Source organism: Cygnus atratus, chromosome 3 (genome assembly GCF_013377495.2).
Source record: "Cygnus atratus isolate AKBS03 ecotype Queensland, Australia chromosome 3, CAtr_DNAZoo_HiC_assembly, whole genome shotgun sequence".
NCBI lineage: Eukaryota > Metazoa > Chordata > Aves > Anseriformes > Anatidae > Cygnus > Cygnus atratus.
Genome location: NC_066364.1, coordinates 1,763,632 through 1,781,926, shown reverse-complemented (window position 1 = coordinate 1,781,926; position 18,295 = coordinate 1,763,632). Strand labels below are relative to the sequence as shown.

At 58.3% G+C, this 18,295-nt stretch overlaps 1 protein-coding gene across 2 annotated transcripts; it reads right to left on the bottom strand.

Annotated features, from left to right (window-relative positions):
- Positions 1-11,550: 11,550 nt before the first annotated feature.
- Positions 11,551-16,974, bottom strand: LOC118256556 (basic salivary proline-rich protein 1-like). Of its 2 annotated transcripts, XM_050709448.1 has the most exons (5): positions 16,876-16,974; positions 16,597-16,663; positions 15,599-15,650; positions 13,677-14,149; positions 11,551-11,695 (listed from the first exon to the last, which is right to left on the bottom strand). In XM_050709448.1, exons 1-4 carry the CDS (start codon positions 16,959-16,961, stop codon positions 13,689-13,691), a joined length of 666 nt encoding a protein of 221 aa, XP_050565405.1. In that variant the 5' UTR covers positions 16,962-16,974; the 3' UTR covers positions 11,551-11,695; positions 13,677-13,688. The 2 variants fall into 2 exon arrangements, with proteins under 2 accessions (XP_050565405.1, XP_035419529.1); XM_035563636.2 differs by lacking the exon at positions 11,551-11,695 and having other exon boundaries at positions 13,356-14,149.
- Between the last annotated feature and the right edge of the window lie 1,321 nt (positions 16,975-18,295).

Here is an 18,295-nt window from a genome sequence, read left to right as displayed (position 1 = left end):
CTCCAGCCCCCAACCCATGCAGACCCTCATAGGATCCCATCAGGACACCACAACTCAACCTCCAGCCCATGCAGACCCTCGCAGGGTCCCCGGCGTTAGCGTTGCCCTCCCGGTGACATCCCCACTTTCACCTCCATACCCAAACTCAACACTTCCAGTCCCTTTTCCAGCTCTCCCGCATGCTTTTGGATGACTTTTTGCAAGCTTTTTTCAAAATGAAAGGTTTTTCGTCTGCCAGGGCAGCTTCACCACGTAAGGTCAGCAGTAACGAGAATTAAATGAACACCAGTGATGCTCCGCTTGGGTTTACTTCGCTATATGGTGAATGCGGCCCCGCTTTGTCCCCTTATAGTGCAAGTGCTTTAGGGCAGGGATCACAGACCGACACGACACAATCGGACTCCACTCGGGACCCCCAGCCTAATTTGTCGAGTGAGGTAATTTGGCCAATGAGGATTATTTAGTATCAAAGATAAAATGGACCTAAATCAATCAGTGAGGGGGGGAAAAAAAAAAAAAGGCATCTCTGGGCGCAAGCCAAGCCCCTGGCTCTTCTTTTCATGCTAAAAATAAAGAATAACTCACACGGCAGCGGCTGCTGCTTGGGCAGGGGCTGGTGGCAAACGTACAACTGTCGGTGCAAGGTGTTTATCTCGGGGATGTGTCCCAGACACGTGAGGGAAACGTCTTTGGATATCACGGGGTGCCCTCCGAGCTGGGCCACACCAGGCATTTTAATTTCCAATTTGAGGGAGGAAAAATAATTTTCAGAAAGCACCATCTTCCTGCCCTCTGCTCCCAGGGCCACTCGTACCGTTACAGCCTCGGTGCAGGCAGGACGACTCACTTTAACCCAGAAATGTGTATTTCTGCAAGCCAGGAAAGAACTACCGGAGAGAAGTCAGCTGGGATTTTAATACGGAATTTTAATACGAAATTCTTGGGACAGGAAGGGGTCATCGCCCACTAGTTGTATAAAAATTTAAAATTGCCTACTTTAGGACTCCAGTAGTTCTTATCGACACGTGTATGCATTTATGCAGTGAAGTACCTTCTCCACAGCGCCCGAGCAGGAGCCAAAAGCTCCCTGTGACAATTACACTCCGCAATTTACTCCCGAGCTCCGCAGGCTTAGGTTTCCGAGTCGCCTGGGCACTTGCTGGAAGTCATTACGGACGTTAACGCACGGGGGGATGAGGACAGGTGCCTGAGGGAGCCCGTGCCCGGCTCAGGAGGCACGTCTGGAGGCGGCTCGCTCAGGACAGACGTGCTGCCGCAGCACGGCGGGGACATCCCCGCGCTGCCGTGACATGGGGACGCGTGCTGGTGTCCCCTGGGTGGCAGGAGGGGGCTGGGGACGCCGTCCTGGGTGAGTGGGGCTGGGCACGAGCCTCCTGCTCTGGGGGGAAGGAGAGCATCAGGGCCAACCTCAGTGCTGTCCTTGGAGGAGATTCCAGGCACCTTCTCTGTCTCAGAAGCTGCCATGGTTGCCCTTCACCCCTCACAGCTACCTGTCACGGCCAGTCTGCATCCTTCAGACCACCCCTCACACCCCACAGCCAGCCCTTACCTCCTCCTGATGGCCCCTCACACCCATGGCTGCCCCTTGTCTCCTCATGACTGCCCCATACACCCCATGGCTGCCCCTCCGACCCCTGGCCACCTCAGATTTCCTCATGACCACCCCTCACACCTCATGGCAGCCCCTTATTTTCATGGCCACCCCTCAGACCCCACAGCCACCCTCCCCTCCTCACGACCATCCCTCATGCCCCATGGCTGCCCCTCACACCCCACGGCAGTCCTTATCTCCTCATGACCACCCCTCACACCCCATGTCCTCCGTGGCTGCCCCTCAGACCCCACAGCCATCTTTATCTCCTCATGACCACCCCTCACACCAATGACTGCCCCTGACACAACACAGCTGCCCCCCTCTCCTCATGACCACCCCTAGTCCTTCGTGACTGCCCCTCAGGCCCCACTACTGCCCTTATTTCCTCATGACCATCTCTCATACCCACAGCTGCCCCTAATCCTTCGTGGATGCCCCTCACACCCCACAGCTATCCTCCTCTCCTCATGACCGCTTCTCACACCCCATGGCAGCCCCTAATCCTTCATGGCTGCCCCTCAGACCCCACAGCTGACCTCTTTTCCTCACAGCTGCCCCTCACAGCCCATGGCTGCCCCTAATCCTTCATGGACACCCCTCACACCCTACAGCTGCCCCCCTCTCCTCAAGACCACCCCTCACACCCTACAGCCACCCTTATTTCCTCACGACCACCCCTCACACCCCATGGATGCCCCTAATCCTTCATGGACGCCCCTCACAGCCCCCAGCTGCCCTTATCTCCTCATGACCACCCCTCACACCCCATGACTGTTTTCCTCTCCTCACAGCTGCCCCTCACACCCTACAGCCACCCCAAATCCTTCGTGGCCACCCCTCACACCCCACAGCCACCTTCCTTTCCTCATGACCACCCCTCACACCCCATGGCTGCCCCAAATCCTTCACGGCTGTCCCTCACACCCTACAGCTGCCCCCTCTCCTCACACCAATGTCCACCCCTTAGACCCCACAGCCACCCTTATTTCATCATGACTACCCCTTACACCCCATGGCCACCCCTAATCCTTCATGGCTGCCCCTCAGACCCCACAGCCACCCTTATTTCCTCACGACCACCCCTCACACCCCATGGCTGCCCCATATCCTTCATGGCCGCCCCTCACACCCCACAGCTGCCCTCCTCTGCTCATAACCACCCCTCATACCCTGCTGCCACCCCATATCCTTCATGGTCACCCCTCAGACCCCACAGTCACCTTCCTCTCCTCATGACCATCCCTCACACCCCCTAATTGCCCCATGTCCTTCATGGCCACCCCTCAGACCTCACAGCTGCCCCCCCTCTCCCCATGACTACCCCTCACACCCCATGGCTGCCCCATATCCTTCATGTCCATCCCTCACACCCTACAGCTGCCCCCTCTCCTCACGACAACCCCTCACACCAATGTCCACCCCTTAGACCCTACAGCCGCCCTTATTTCCTCACAACCACCTCACCCCACAGCTGCCCTCTTTACCTCACAGCTGCCCCTCACACCCCATAGCCACCCTTAATCCTTCATGGATGCCCCTCACAGCAGCCCCCAGCTGTCCTTATTTCCTCATGACCACCCCTCACACCCTATTGCCACCCCTAATCCTTCATGGCTGCCCTTCAGACCCCACAGCCACCTTCCTCTCCTCACGACCACCCCTCACACCCCATAACTGCCCCATATCCTTCATGGCCCCTCCTCAGACCCCATAACCACCCTCACACTCTGTAACTACCCCATATTCTTTATGACCCCTCCTCAGACCCCATAACCACCCTCACACCCCGTAACTGCCCCATATCCTTCATGACCCCTCCTCAAACCCCTTAACTACCCCATGTCCTTCGTGACCCCTCCTCAGACCCCATAACCGCCCCCCTCTCCCCCTAACTGCCCTCACACCTCACGACCACCCCTCACACCCCATAACCGCCCTACATCCTCCATGAGTCCTCCTCAGACCCCATGGCTGCCCCCTCCCCTCCCCTCCCCTCCCCTTACTCCTCCGCCCCCCCCCCCGGCGGTTGCTGGCGCGTGCCCCCCGCCCCGCCCCCGCGGGCACGCCGCGCGCCCCCCCCCGCGCGCGCTGACTACGTGCTGTTCCCCACGTGGAGGCCGCGCGCGCCCCCCGGCCAGGGAACAGCCCGCGCCGCACGTTCGCGCCCCCGCCAGCCAGGAGGCGAGGGGAGGGGGGAGCTCCGGGGGAGCGCGGCCAATCGGCGGGCGGCCGAAGGGCGGGCTGCGAGCAGGGAGGGACCAATGGGAGGGGACGGCGCGGAGAGGCGGCCAATGGCAGCTCGCCCCGCGGGGGAAGCCCCGCCTTCCGGCGCCTCAAGCGGGGCTGCGGCCGAGCGAGGCGCCAGTGCGTGGCGGGCGGGCGGAGGAGGTGGTGGGCTTACGCTCTACTCAGCCGCCCGCGGGCCTCGGCTCGGTGACCTCCCTTAAGGGGAGCGGTGGAGCTGAGGGCTCCCGGGGCGGCCCCTGCGGGCTCCTGGCCTGGGTCGGCGGTGTCCTGTGGGGGATGGACCGGGGACAGCGGCTCCCGGGCCGGGGAAGGGGCTCCTGAGGCGAGCCCCTGTCAGGGCCCTGCTGAGGGAGCGGGAGGCCGGCGGCTCGCTCTCAGCGCCCCGTGGGGGCGGCGTTTGAGTTTGTTTCGTTAAAAAAGGGAAAAATCCAGGTTGAGGGAAAGATTACTGTTCATTTATTTGTTTACTTTAAATTTCTCCAGTTGGCTCTTTTCAGGAGGCTCAGTGGCTGTGGCAGGAGCTGTGTCCTGGCAGCGTCAGACAGCGCCCTTCTAAAGGCTGGCTTACAAGCCATTAAAAAATGCATAAATTTGAGTGAATAATTAGTTGAGCTGATGAAATATCTGTCCTAAATTGAGCACAGTTCTTCAAAGACCTTGGAAAACTCTCAACTTTCAAAATACATTCATATAAAGTACACAGAATGATCTTTCCAGGTTCAGTAATTCTCATTTTACTAATTCTACCTTTATTGAAAGAGTTTGGGGTTGAGGTCAGATGAAATCTTAGCCGAAATTAAACTGAAGAAGCTGAGCTGGAGTTTGGTCTGAAGAAAATGAGAATTAATAGTACTCGTTTAAAACCCTGGTCTAAGGGTTTGGTATAGATGTAGTATTATATACTGTTTAATAATAAGATGGAGGCGGTATATGTGTGGGATCTAGCAGTTAAACAGCCCAAATGTGTAGTCCTGAGCACTTAATTCCTTTTTATACCAATAAAATGAAACGTGATCAGTGCAGGCACATAAAGCTCATCAGCGTGTCGCTGTGCCTGGCCCCCAGACAAGGTCCACCTCTGCCTTTGGAGCTGCTGCTCCTGCCTGACCGCGGCTGAGGCCGTGAGCAAGTGTAGGAGCACCGGTGGTGAGAGCGTGGCACGAGAGCAGCCTTTGAAATTGCGCGCCGAGATCATCTCATGCAGGGCAGAGAGCTTCCCCGCAGTTAATGGCCCACTTTTAATATGAAGAACATCAGCCTATGGTGTTTAATAGCACTAATGCACCCCCAATCCATTAATTTGTTTAGTCCCTTTTGAACTCTTTTAATTTGCTTGCTCTCCACGACATCCTGCCCCAGCAGGTTCACCTGTGGCCGAAGCGCTACGTGAAAAACTTGCTTCATCTTGTTTGCCTTGGGATTTCTTCGGTGTCCCCAGCTCTTGTCTTAACCGTATGCTGCGTAACTATTCTTTAGTCTTCCTTGCAGTATCCGTGACTCAGGAGCTCTTTATCAGATTCTCCCTGCCTGCCCCACCTGTCACGTAGTTTGCGAGCGTCCTCGGCTTTTTGGTCTCCTCATGCAGGAGGAGACCTTCCCTGTGTCATCAGAACGTGGCACAGCTCAGATTTAAGCAGCAACGTAATAACGTTTGCTATTTTGGTTTCTGTTCCTTTCAGAATAGCTGCCAATGCTGGATTTGGCTACTCCTGAGTTTTAACCAGTGCTCTCTTCTTGGAGCTATCGACAATAACCCCCAGATCTCTTTTCCTGAGAGGTAATAGCTGAAGCTATCGACAATAACCCTGAGAGGTAATAGCTGAGTTAGTTAGTCTGTAACTCTGTATGTATGATTAATTTTTCCAAGATGTGTTACTTATTGACATTAAATCCCGTCTGCTGTTGTATCCCCTCATCACGCCGGCTGTGTGATCTTTTCCCTGGTTCTGGGCACAAGTATTTGGGATAATTTTGTCCTCCCTCTGAATGTTGTCACCTCGCCGCTCCCTGTGCCCTGTTTGTAACCGTGCTGACCAACAGATAGCCTGGTCCAGATGTGTGAGGGATCCCATCTGTTAACCCCTTTCCTTAGGGAGTGCCCGTGAAACTGTTTATTCCTGCGCTACGATTTTTTAAAAAATTAACCAGTTACCTACAAGAGAGGCTTCCTTTCCTGTCCCCAAAATCTTGGTCTCTTAGAATCAGTCAGGGAATCTTGGTGAATCTCCATGAACACCTAAGTGACAAGTTCCAGCTGAAAGTATTACGTGATAGTTGAGTCTGGTTTATGTGGGTAGAACTAAAATAAGCTGACTTCTGTTTTCCTGACTTCATAGTGTCCCCTAACACGGAGTTCCCATGTCACTATGTATGCAGTGTGAGCAACTTACCCAATTTTTTAAATTACTGCGCGACACTTTAAACTAAGAAAAAACACAATGGAAAGAAAAATCCTGTACATAAAACCGTGTCCACAGGATGACCATTAGTCACATCTTTAATTTCAGTTAATATTAAACGTTTAGTTTGAGTCTAACAGTGTCGAGCAGTTGAATAAGCTTGGCTGGGTTTTACCTACCCACTGCTCTGCCTGGCGTTTCGCTTTGGCCTCTGTCCCTCAACCTCAAGAGATTATTCATTTCTGAGTACACAAGCTCAGGATAAACTGCTTAACTGACATTTTGAGTCTATTAATATCATTCATTTCGTTTTGGTACGAGATGAAACGGGGCCAAGCCACCAGAACCAAATGAACCAAACAAACAGGAGTTGTTTTATTTTTTTTTATTTTTTATTTTTAACCAGATCTTGCTATGTCATTGATGTTTTAAAGGAACCAACGTGTGCTGTGACCTGGGCAACTCCACAGTGGGAAAATCAGGGTCTCAGTCTTAAAGTGATTTATTTTTTTTAACCTCCTCAGCTTGTGGGATCAAGTAATTGGGGGAAGAAATGTGAGGAGGAGGAAATTAAGTAAATTTCTAGCCGCCACACTTGGAGAAAACCATGATGTTATCCTGAGAGGCACCCTCCATGGCTTCGGATGCTCCCAGCTGGGTTTCCTGAGGCAGAAACACGTCTTTCTGAAGGAGGACGTTGTGCTGCCTCGTGCAGGTTTGCTGCCTGTCCTTGCTCTCACCCTCGTTCCCAACTCAGGGGTCTGCAGAAGAGCTCGACGCCTCTGTGTGGCCTCCCAGACTCGAGGTGCATGTTCCCCTAAAGACACATCTCGCCAGGGCGATCTGGACGGGGAGTTGGGTCTAATGATATCATACGGTGCCCAAATGCCTCCTGTATTGGCTCATATTTAGAGATTATTTGCCTAAAATCCTCACCTTATGAAAGCCAGCGGGATCTGGGAGGGTTTCTCTTATTTTTTTGTGTATTGCCCTCAATGGCAGGAACGATGTGAGTGAGTTTAACAGCGCTAAGGTCGTGAGAACCAGACCCGGTCTGGCCGCATCCACGCTACTGAACGTGGATTTTTAGCCTCTCGAAAAGAGTTTCTTTATCCCCTGCTCCGTTCTCTTGCTCTGGAACAGGGTTGTACATTTCTGTAACCAGCTCTTTAAAATCCCCAAAGCCTGCTAGGAGCAAGGGGTGATGGCTGCGACTGTCCTGAATATTTTCCACGTGTGCCTCCCGCTGAGGAGGAACCCGGGCGCGTTCCTGCCTTTAAAAACGAGAGCGATCCCACGATTAAATCCATCGTGTCTCAACGGGACCTTCTGCTTGCTCCACGTGATGAGAGCAGTTAATCGCCTCCTCGAAGCGAGGCTTCCAAAACCCCTTCGTGCCGGCTGGGACGGCTTTCGTCACCACCACGCGGAGGGGTTTACCTCCCTGCTGTGGCTTCTGGCGAGCCGAGAGCGGCGAGGGGAAGCCGTGCCCGAGCCCTGTCTCCCGTAAGCGCCCAGATTTGGGGCACCTGCCTCTCTTGTCTCGGTTTTGCAGAGTCTTAATTTCTTCTGACGTATAGAAAAGCTTTAATTGGGCCATCAGGCGATGAAGTTCTTGCATGCCGCTGCTTTGATGAGGGTTTCTTTTATGGCTGCTGTTCTTTTTGCTCTGCCTTGCGGAGTTTTCTTTTTTATTATTTTTTTTTTTCAGCTCGAGCAAGGCAGTTACTTCACCGTGCCCGTCACAGTGCTGACGCGAGAGCTGGCGCTCCGAGCCTCGTGCGGTTTAAAGCACTTTTGACAGCTCCTCCACGTGGGAGCGCGCTGGGTGCTGAGCGGGACGTTTGGAGGTGCTTGAGAAGAAAAACCTCAAAACGAAGCGATTGCTGCTGCAAGCACAGCTTAAAACAAATCTTTTTTTTTTTTTTTGGGATGCGGGGGTTGTTTCAAAACGAAGAAGGGAGCCCGGCTTGTTGGCCACGCGGAGCGCAGCAATGGGCTTCCCGGCTGCTCGCCCTTCGCAGTGCTGGGGCTGTCACCAGTTTTTTTTAGAGCTGGGTTTTCACCAAAAGGGACAGTTTTTGTCCAGGTTTTGTCCCACACAGCGCAGCCGGGCACATCTCCCCCGGCGGATGCAGCTCGCGAATTGAAAAAATTCGGTGTCTTATCCTGCTGGAAGCAGGAAAATGTTTGGAAACGTGATGCGAGCGTGCTTTGAGAGCCTGATTAAAAAAAAAAAAAACCACCGGGGTCAAGCAGAAGCCACCGAACGTGTCTGTGGTTGCACAAACAGCCTCGCACACAGAGCTCGCACAGTTCCCGGTTCTGGCTTGCCCGACGCTGGGGTGTTGCACGCTCGGGGCTGACACAGCAGCAGATGGTTATCCCTCCACCCCCCTTTTCCCACCATCCTGGCTCCTAAAATGAAAGCTGGGTGCGTGGTGGACCCGAGCTGCTGCTCGGTGCCCCGTTGCCACCCCTTTTTTTAATCTTCTTTTTTTTTGGCACCGCAGATTTCCGGCTCGTGGCGGGCTCCTCTGCTCGGCTCAGCGGTGCTGCCGCTGGAAATTCCCGGCTGTTCTGGGTGCGCTGGCACAGCAGAGCCTCCCCTCCCTGCAGCCGGGAGAAGCCAAGAGGGGAAGAGACACTCACGAGGTTTCCTTTTCTGCTCTTTGCCTCCTTATGCTTTTTTTTTTTTTAAACTCTGTCCTGTTTGCTTTGTTTCCTTTTTTTTTTTTTTTTTTTTTCCCTCCTTTGCCTTTAACTCTTTGCTTTCACTCCCAGCACTGCTCTTCCCTTCGCGGCACCAACCCGGCTTCGGCAAATTCTCGAGTACCCTTTAATACCCAGGTCCTCTGCCAAGGGTACCTTGTTTTTGTTTTTTTTTTTTCTTTTTTCTTGCATCTCATCTTGGCTAGTTTTGGAAGCTGAGCGGATCCAAGCTGCTGAAATGTGTCGCTCCTAGGAAAAAGCCAAGGCACCGGGGGCTGTGTCATAGATCAGACTGATGGAAACGAGCTGGAGCTCCTCTACGGCCAGGGTGGGCAGCCCAGCGTGGCCGTTTTGGGGGAAATCTTCTTCTTTGGGGAGCGTGATGAAGATCTGCTGGGGCTCGGTAAAGCGGATGAGGACTTGGTGCTGCTCCCCGAGCAGCTTTTTGGGATCTCAGGTATTTATTCTCAGGCCTGTTTGTGTAAACCCCGACCTGCCCGTCCCTGCAGCCCAGGGCTCGTTCCCCAGCCAGCCCTGGCTCTTCCCCTCTGCTCCATTGGAAAGGGAAAATTAATAATTAACCGCCTTGTCCTTTGACATAACACCTGCTGCCCGCTGGTGACGCCGGCCCAGATGTAGCCTGGCGCCTGTTTGCTTTTCCCACCCACAGTGTTTTTGGGGTGGGATCTCTTCCTCTGCCCCCATCCCCTTGGTGGCACCGGTGTTTGCAAGGTCCTCTCGTCCTGGCCTTCCCCTTCCGCACGCCTCCCTCCACCCCAAATGGCCTCGCTCCTTCCCTGGGGAACTTCAGAAGCTCATGCTGCCCTCCTCCTGCCTGGGTTGCATCTCTTGGGAAGCGAAATACGGAGAATATTCCCCCAAACCGCCTGTCTTTGGCTTTGGTAGGGTCTCCCCAGGCGCGCCAGTGGGCCACCAGCCCCCTGCAGCATCCCCGCCCGCTGCTGGGGCTCTCTTCCTCGGGTTGTGTGCCACGGAAACGGGGTGAGATGCTGCAGAAGATGTGTGGCTTGGTTGGGTTTTCTCCTTCTGCTCATTTTTCAAAGAAACAATTGAAGTTTTGTGAAACTTCTTTTTTTCTCTTTTACGACAGATGCTTTGGTTGACCAGAGGGACAGCAGAGAAGGGGAACCCTCAGTGTTTTCCCTTCCCAATTCAGCTACAGACCAGGAAAATCCCCATTTTTGCTGCTTTAAGAACACCAACCAAGTCTGGAGAAGCCAAAACCGAATAGTTCCAGCAGAACCCGACGGAAAAAACCGTCTTCCCTGAAGGTTTGCCCTTTCTGTTGGTGGGTGAAGTGCTCTGACTGGTCCTGCCTCTCCATGACTCTCGGGGAGATGCCGCTGGCTTCACCTCTCCACCGCAGCACTAACGAACCCATGGGTTAATATTTATTAGGGGCCAGGGAGCGTGCCAACACACGCGGCCCCAATGATTGTGGGGGCACCACAGATCCTTCTGCCCCCTCATTTCTTCCCGTTATCACCCAGTGATCACGGGGGACCTGGCCCAGGTTGGGACGGACCCGAGCCAGCCCCAGCAGCTTGCTCTGAGCCTTCGGGAGATTTTTTCTTTGCCAGACTCTGCTAAAATTGAGCAATCCCTCGGCGCTCGCCGCCTGCCCCGGTCCCGGCGCTGGAGCGGCTCTCAGGCGCCTTTCTGCACAGCGCTGACCCCGCCGCGCTTTAGCTGCTCGTTCGAGCGGCGTTTCCTCTTTCCTCATCTCTTTTTAAGGGTATTTCACCCAATTTTGGCTCACATGCCCTCTTCACGCAGCTGTAAGCGGCTTCACCACCCCTTCACGTGCTGGGTGGGCAGCGGGACTCGGACGCTGCAGGCGTCATCACCAAAGCAACCCCGAGAGAAGAGGACTAGGGCACTATTTTTGCCTTTCTTCTCCATTTTTACCGTTCCCTTTTAGGCTCATGGGCTGAGAAGGGAAAGCTTCTGCTTTAGCAGAGCCATCGGTGCTCAGAAAGCAAGGCGCCAGCACCGGATGCTGGAGATTTTTGATGGCGCAGCCCAAAAATGGGGGCTCAGCCTCACACCTTGGGTTTTGGTGGCCTCACGAGCGTGGGTTTGGCTGCAGCAGCGCTGCTGGGGACAGGGCAGAGCTCAGCGCTGCGGCCAGCGACGGAGAGACGTGGGCTAAGGGTCAGTGCCCAGGCTGCATGCTCCGATCTTGGGTGCTCGGGTGTTTGGGTGCTCAGATCTCGAATGCTGGGAAGCTCAGATACTTGGATCTTGGATGCTCAGATCTCGGGTGCTGGGAAGCTTGGATGCTTGGATTTCGGATGCTCAGATCTCGGCTGTTTGGATTCTTGGAAGCTCAGATGCTCAGATCTTGGATGCTTGGATGCTGGGAAGCTCAGATCTCGGATCTCAGATGCTCAGATCATGGATGCTTGGATGCTGGGAAGCTCAGATGCTTGGATCTCGGATGCTCAGATCTTGGATATTCGGATTCTTGAAAGCTCGGATGCTGAAATCTCAGATGCTCGGACGCTGGGAAGCTCAGATGCTTGGATCTCAGATGCTGGGAAGCTCAGATCTTGGATCTCAGATGCTCAGATCTCAGATATTCGGGTTCTTGGAAGCTCAGATCTCAGATGCTCGGACGCTGGGAAGCTCAGATCTCGGATCTCAGATGCTCGGATCTCAGCTCTCGGATGCTCAGATGCAGGGCAGAAGTTGGCCACCTCTGGGAAGGGGAATTTAAAACTTCATTTGCTTGCAAATGCAAAATCACCCGTGGTTTTCCTCCGCACAGGCAGCCCGGCTGCCTCACCCCGTCCCAGACAGCCGGGATGGGCAGGATGCGGCCCCCACAGCCCCCACCTGCCCGGCAGCAGGGTGGCCCCGAGGGGAGCTGGGTGCTGCCGGCAGCACCCGTGGGCAGGTGAGCCTATAGGGAGGTGGGGGAGCCTATAGGAAGGTAAGTGAGCATATAGCAAGGTAGGTGAACATATAGAAAGGCAGATAATTATATAGGGAGGCGGGTGAGTGTGTAGGGAGACGGATGAGTGTATAGAGAGGTGGGTGCATCTATAGGGAGCCAGACGAACATATAGTAAGGCAGGTGAGCACATAGGAAGGCAGATGAGTATGTAGGGAGTCAGCTGGACATATAGGAGGCTGGAGACGCATGTAGGAAGGCGGGTGAGCATATGAGGTGGCAGATGACTGTATAGGAAGGTGGATGAGTATATAGGGAGGCCGATCAGCATAGCAAAAGGCAGGTGGATATAGGAAGGCAGAAGAGTGTAGGAAGGCAGGTGAGCATATAGCAAGGCAGATGGACGTATAGGAAGGCAGGTGAGTGTATGGAGGCAGACGAGCACATAGGAAGGCAGGTGAGCGACACCAGCACGTGCCAGAGGTGGTTGTCTCAGGGCTGCAAATCGTGCTGTGCCTGTGCATTATTGGGGAGCACTCAGCACACGGACGCCTCCAGGCCCAGCAGTGCTGGGATTTGCCCCCAGCGAGCAGACGCCGAGCCTGCCACGGCCCCGTGGTGACCAGGGGGCACCACAGCGCTCCGTGGGGCAGCTCCAATGACACCCAAACAAAGAGGTGAGCAAAAATCCCCAATTTCCCCCGGCTCTGAGCTCCCCAGACCTCGTCTCGCTGCTGGGGCCGTGCCGGAATGACTCACGCCGCCGCTCGCCGCAGCACGCCGCCAACTATCAACACGTGAAAATAGAAACGTCCCCGGCTCCCGCGCCAGGAATAACGTTGAAGGCTTTTTCTTTTCTATTTTTTTTCCCCTTTAAAGTGAAATCCCTTTCTGTCCCGTCTGACTCAGCCCCAGCACAACCGCTGTGCAGAAGCAAAGTAAAACCCAGACTAGGGGCAGGGGGAAGCGATGCTGCGTCCCCGTGGGATGCAGTTTGGCATTTTTTGGGGGGGAAAAATCGCTGGAGCAAGGCACGGGGATGCCTCGGGCTTTGGAGGACCCTGAGCAGGGGGTTGCAGCCGTGCGGGGATGTCCCGGCAATGCACACAGGAGTTATCTCGGCCGCTCCACGTAACCGCTGCTCTCTGTGCGCGCTGCTCCCGGCCTCCCGGGGCTGCTGCCAGTCCTTCAGGGGGAGATAAGCCGGGTCCTGTCTCTATCGGGGCAGCTCAGGCCTGGGGTCGAGCAAAACCCGGTGCTGCTTCCCCTTCAGAGCCCCGCTAAAGGGCCCGGGGAGGGAGCAGGGTGCAGGACATGCATTGGGCAAAGGGATTAAAACGGCAATGAGGGAGCGTTCACCCAGCTCCCCGTCCACAACCCCTTGCTGCTGGGGAAAAAAAAAAAAACCACACTCCGGGTGTTTTCCTCGATGTTTATAGAGAGGAAAAGGTGCACGGAGAGCAGAAGATGAATTAATGCATCCCCCTCACCCGCCAGCCGGCATCGCCGTGTCCCGAGCTTCTCCAAAAAGCAGCCACGCGTTTCCCTCCTGCATCCCCCGGCGTTGCAGGCAGCATTGAGCCGATGCCACCGGTTTCTTTGGGCGATGCCCTTCCCCGTGGCACTCATCGTCACTCTTGCGCCCAAACCGAGGCCACCAGTTCCATCCCATGGGGCATCCAGCGCCCCGCCAGTCCCGGGGGATGCTCCGCACCTGCCCGGAGCAAACAAACCCCACCACAAACCTTGCACGAGCCACCCAGGCTCCAAACTCCTTCCGAAATACCTCCGTCCCATCCTACAGGTCATCGAAGTGTTTCTCCGGCAGCGCTGGAGGTGCCTCTTCCTCGGGCTCGGGGCCGTGGCTGGGCGCCGAGTGCTGCGGGGCGCGGGGCGCTTTGCGCACGCGGGCGTACACGGGGCAGGGGCTGCCGTCGCCGCACGGCTCCTCCTGGACCACCAAGCCCTGCCCGGGGTCCCCGCCGTCCCCAATGTCCCCCGTGGCACCGCAGGGCTTCCTCAGCCCGCCGCTGAGCTTCCTGGATTTGTAGCGGATGCTTTCGTAGATGGGCCCCTCGGCGTCCTGCCGTGCCTCCGCTGCGGGCGTTTGGGGATCCCCGGGCACAAGCGGGAGCTGCCGATGCCGCAGAAAGTCGGGGGTCCTCGGGGTCGGTCCGGGGGGTGCGTGGAGGGGAGGTGGCCCGAGGACACCCGGGTCCCCCGAACCGGTGCCATCTGTCCCGCTGCAAGAGGAGGTGCCTGCAGGGAGGGAGAGGCTGAGCAAAGGGGGGCACCCCGCTAACTTTGGGATAAAATATCAATAATTAAACGCGATGAAATGAGAGCTCTGGGGCGGTTCCCCCCCGCCTGCCAGCGTCGATATTTCTGCCCCCCCCCCCCCCCCCCCGGCTCTTTGCTTTTTGCAAGAGCTAAAATAAAAAGCAAAGGCAAACCCAGGCGAGCATCCCGGGGCTGCCGACGGGGGCCGCAGGGTCCCCGGCACGGGGCCGGAGCCGCCTTCCCGCGCCGCTCAAATATTTATTTAAGCAGGAGGCTCCGCTCCGCGCTCACGGCCTGGCAACAGCCGGAGCTGGCAGAGCGCGGCGCCGAGCCGGTTGGTTCGCTCGAAAGGCGAAGGAGGCTCTGGAAGATGTTTTGGTGCACGTGAGCCGGCGTTCCTCTTCCCGCTCTAAAGCTGTAGGGACGTGGGGTTCGGGGAGCGGGACCCCGGCCGGCGGTGGGTGTGTGGGTGGGGAGGTGCAGGGCAGCGGGCAGGATGCGGCCGTGCACGGGCTGGGTTGTGTTGCTTGGTCCAGGCCAGCGCCTTGGCCTCCTTGCTGCGTGCCCCCCCCCCCCCCCAGCGGTGTCCTGGTGCCCCACGAGCACCCCAATGGGAGCATCGCAGTGGGGGCACCCCCGTGGGAGCATCCCGATGGGGCACCCTCAAGGTGAGCACCCCCAGCGTCAGCAATCCCAGTGTGAGCACTCCCAACAGCATCCCAAAATAAGCGCCCTGGTGGTCTGGTTTCTCTCCCCGGAGCTCCACACAGTTGTTGTTTTTTTTTTTTGTTTGTTTGTTTTTAATGCTTTCTCCTTTTCTCCCGTGCAGGAGGACGCTGGAAAACAACCCACGGGGAGGAACTGGCACCCCCCGGGCGGTTTTGCTGCCACGGGGAATTTTGGGGCCGGAGCTGCACGGGGCAGCGGCCGGCTCAAAGTCCCGCGGAGCCCCGGGGCTCCTCCAAGTTCATCAACCGAGCAAATCATTAACGCTCGCGGCCCAGCGCCCGCCTCGCCGCGGCTGCGCCCGGGGACCTTCGGACCGCGGCGGGGCTGCGGGGCGTGCACGGGAGGGCACAAGCACCTCTGTGCGCTTGCACGCGCACGTGCAAGCCCCATGTTGGGGCACACGCATGGCGGCGTGCCCCCCCCCCTCCCCCCCCCCCCCTCGCATGCACACGCCTGCACGTTGCACGCTCGGCTGTGCACCCGCGCCGGCTCGGTCCCAAATCCTGCCCCAAACGTGAGGGGCTGCCAAAGGTCTCTGCTGCACCCCCAGGAGCACCCCCCCCCCCCCCCCAAGGAGCAGGGAGGTGGCAGCCGGCACCCAGCACCTGCAGCGCTGGGTGTGCAAGGGGCACGCGGGGGTGGCAGAAAGCCGCGGCCACCTGCCCCCTGCCCTGCCATTGTCCCCACGCCGTGCCCTACCTGCTGGCAGTGCTGCTCCCCCCTCGCTGGGGCCTGGCTCTGAGAGCTTCACCTGCAGCAGAAACAAACGGGCACTGGTGCACCCCCCCCGGACACTCGTGCACCCCCCCCGGACACTCGTGCATCCCCCCAGACACCGGTGCACTCCCCCGGACTCTTGTGCACCTCCCCAGACACTCATACACCCCCCCCCCCCCGCACGTGTGCCCCCCCAGCACTTGTGCATCCCCCTGCACACTCCTGCATCCCCCCCAACATTTGTGCTCCCCCCTCCCCACCCCCAAAAAAAAAAACCCGTGCATGCCCACGCCACTCGTGCCAGCTCTTTTTGGGGTCTCTGCGGGTCTCGGGACCGCGGAGGGGTCACCGTGGGAACACGGGGGGGGGGGACAGCTGCTCTCTGCCGGCACCCACCGGGTCCATCCGCCCCCCCCCTCCTTGTGCCCCCATCCCGCAGCCCCCCCCCTCCCCGCACACCCCTGCTCCCCATTTTTGGGGCGCCCTGGGCTCGGTGTGCCCCCAGCCCCCAGGGTCCCCCCCCCCTTCTCCTTTCCTCCCCGACCCCCCCCCCCGCGAAGCCGGGACCCCCCCCGGGGGCTGCCGCTGTCCCCACCCGGGTCACCCTGATGCTTTTTTGTTTTTTTTTTTTTTTTTTTTGGGGGGGGGGGGAGGTGGGATGGATCTCGGGGCCGTTCCCCGGGCTGTCGCTGGGGGGCTGTCCAAGCCCGTGTGACAGCCTTGGGGACAGCGACAGCGGGCCGCGACGCCTGCAAACAGCCCTTCGTTTTTTGGGGGGAAAAAAGAGAAGATTTGGTCCATCGGGCCGGGAGGAGGCTGGGGACAAGGCGCTGTCCCCTCGGCCAGCCTGCCCTCCTCCAGGGGTGGACAGGAGGGGTTGTCACCGGAGCGTGGCGCTGGGGACGAGGGGACACGGAGGGGACGAGGGGACGCGGAGGGGAACGAGGGGGCCACGGCGAAGCCCCCCCCCGGGGCCTCACCACGCTCAGCACCCCGGGGCTCGGCTCCTCTCTCCCGGCAGCCCGGCTGGACCAGCGCCCGCTCGCCCTGCGGAAGGATGCGGCCACCGTCAGCGTCCCCGCGGCCACCGCCGGCGACACGCCGGGCAAAAAGCCGGGCGTCAAATGATTCCCCGCCTCCTGCTTCAGGAAGGATTTAGGCATGGGAAGTGCGTGTGTGTGTGGGGTTAAATGGATGTGTTAATAACAGCCTGGCCAAAACATGCCCCCCCCCCCCCCCTCAGCCCCCAGGGCACATACCTGGGGAAGAAGGCACAGAGGAGCAGCAGCAGCAGGAGCCCACCGGGGACGGCGATGGCCAAGCCCCACGGTGGCACCGGGGCCATCGAGGAGGAGCTTGGGGGGGGGGGGAACGACAACGAGCACGGGTCAGGCTGGGCTTTGGGGTCTGGGGGTGCTCACGGTGTGGGGGTGTTCACCCCACCAAGCATTTCCCACACATTTTTTTTTTTTGCAGGATTCCCGTCCTTTATCCCCACCGGGATGCTCCGTCCCTCCCCAGCTCGGCCTGCGGAGGATTTGGGGTGGGCTGGGGACACCCAGCGCCGGCACCCAGGGTGCCGGCTGCCCGCGGGCTCCAGGAAGCCGTGCCCCGTCCCGGATTGCTGGCATAGCTGCGCCGTGACACGGCGGCGGCACACCCCGGCTCGCCCCACGGCTTTCGGTCTTGGTGAAAAACGCCGCGTTTTGGGGCTGCTCTCCCCTCTGCGGTGGTAAATATACGGGGGGGACAAAACTGGTTGGGGCAAGGGGCTGCATCCCCGCTGCCATCCCCCTCTGCATCCCACTTCATCCTCCTGCATCCCTCCTGCATTCCTGCTGCACCCCTGCCGGATCCCCATTGCATTTCCCCGCATCCCCACTGCACCCCACTGCACCCCACTGCATCCCCACAGCCTTCCTGCATCCCCCCTGCACCCCACTGCATCCCTGCCAGACTCCTCCGACCCCCCACAGGCATCCCACAAGGCTGCCCCCCCCCCCCCCCCCATCAAACCCATTTCCATCCTCCCCTAAAGCCCAGCCCCATGTCCCACCGAAGCTCTGCCTCGCACTGACGTGGGGCCAACGGGGCCCCCCCCCCCCCCCCAGCGGGGAGGTTTTTGGGATGGGAGCCCAGCAAATGGGGCCGGGAGCTGCCGAACAGGCTGAGCCCGCTCTGCCAGCCCAGACCCAGCCCTTCCTGGGTGCTGGCAGCGCCGCGCTGGGCCCCCCCCCGTGCCCGGATGCCCGGAGTACCCTGTCCACGGTGCCAGGCTCTTACTGGGGGGGGGGGGGGAATTGTCCCCTGCTTCGCTGCTGTGAGCGTCCTACAGCAGTGCCACCACCCCCAGGGCTTGGCACCACAATGGGTCACAGCCCAGAGGTGCTTTTGCCTCCAGCACAAGGTGAATTGGGGTGTGTGGGGGGGGCACCCTAATTGTCACTCCAGCCTAACCCTGGGGCACACGGCGGGGTGTCCGCCACCTCCCACCCTGCCTCAGTTTCCCCAGCTGTGTGCTGAGACCGACCCCAAAGCGCCTGCACCCCCCCCCAACCCAACCTGGGGCACCCCAAGGCTTTGGATCCCCCCTGTGCCCCCCCCCCCCCCCCCCAAGGGTGCAAAGCCGCTCACCTGGGTGCCGTGGGACCCCCGGGGCGCTGCGGGTGCCGCCGGCTG

Coding starts and splice junctions, on each gene's coding strand:
- LOC118256556 (XM_050709448.1), bottom strand. CDS start 16,961: ATGGCCCCGGTGCCACCGTGGGGCTTGGCCATCGCCGTCCCCGGTGGG. Junction 16,664..16,875: donor CTCTGTGCCTTCTTCCCCAG/GTATGTGCCCTG, acceptor ATCCTTCCGCAG/GGCGAGCGGGCGCTGGTCCA. Junction 15,651..16,596: donor GCCCCGGGGTGCTGAGCGTG/GTGAGGCCCCGG, acceptor TTTCTGCTGCAG/GTGAAGCTCTCAGAGCCAGG.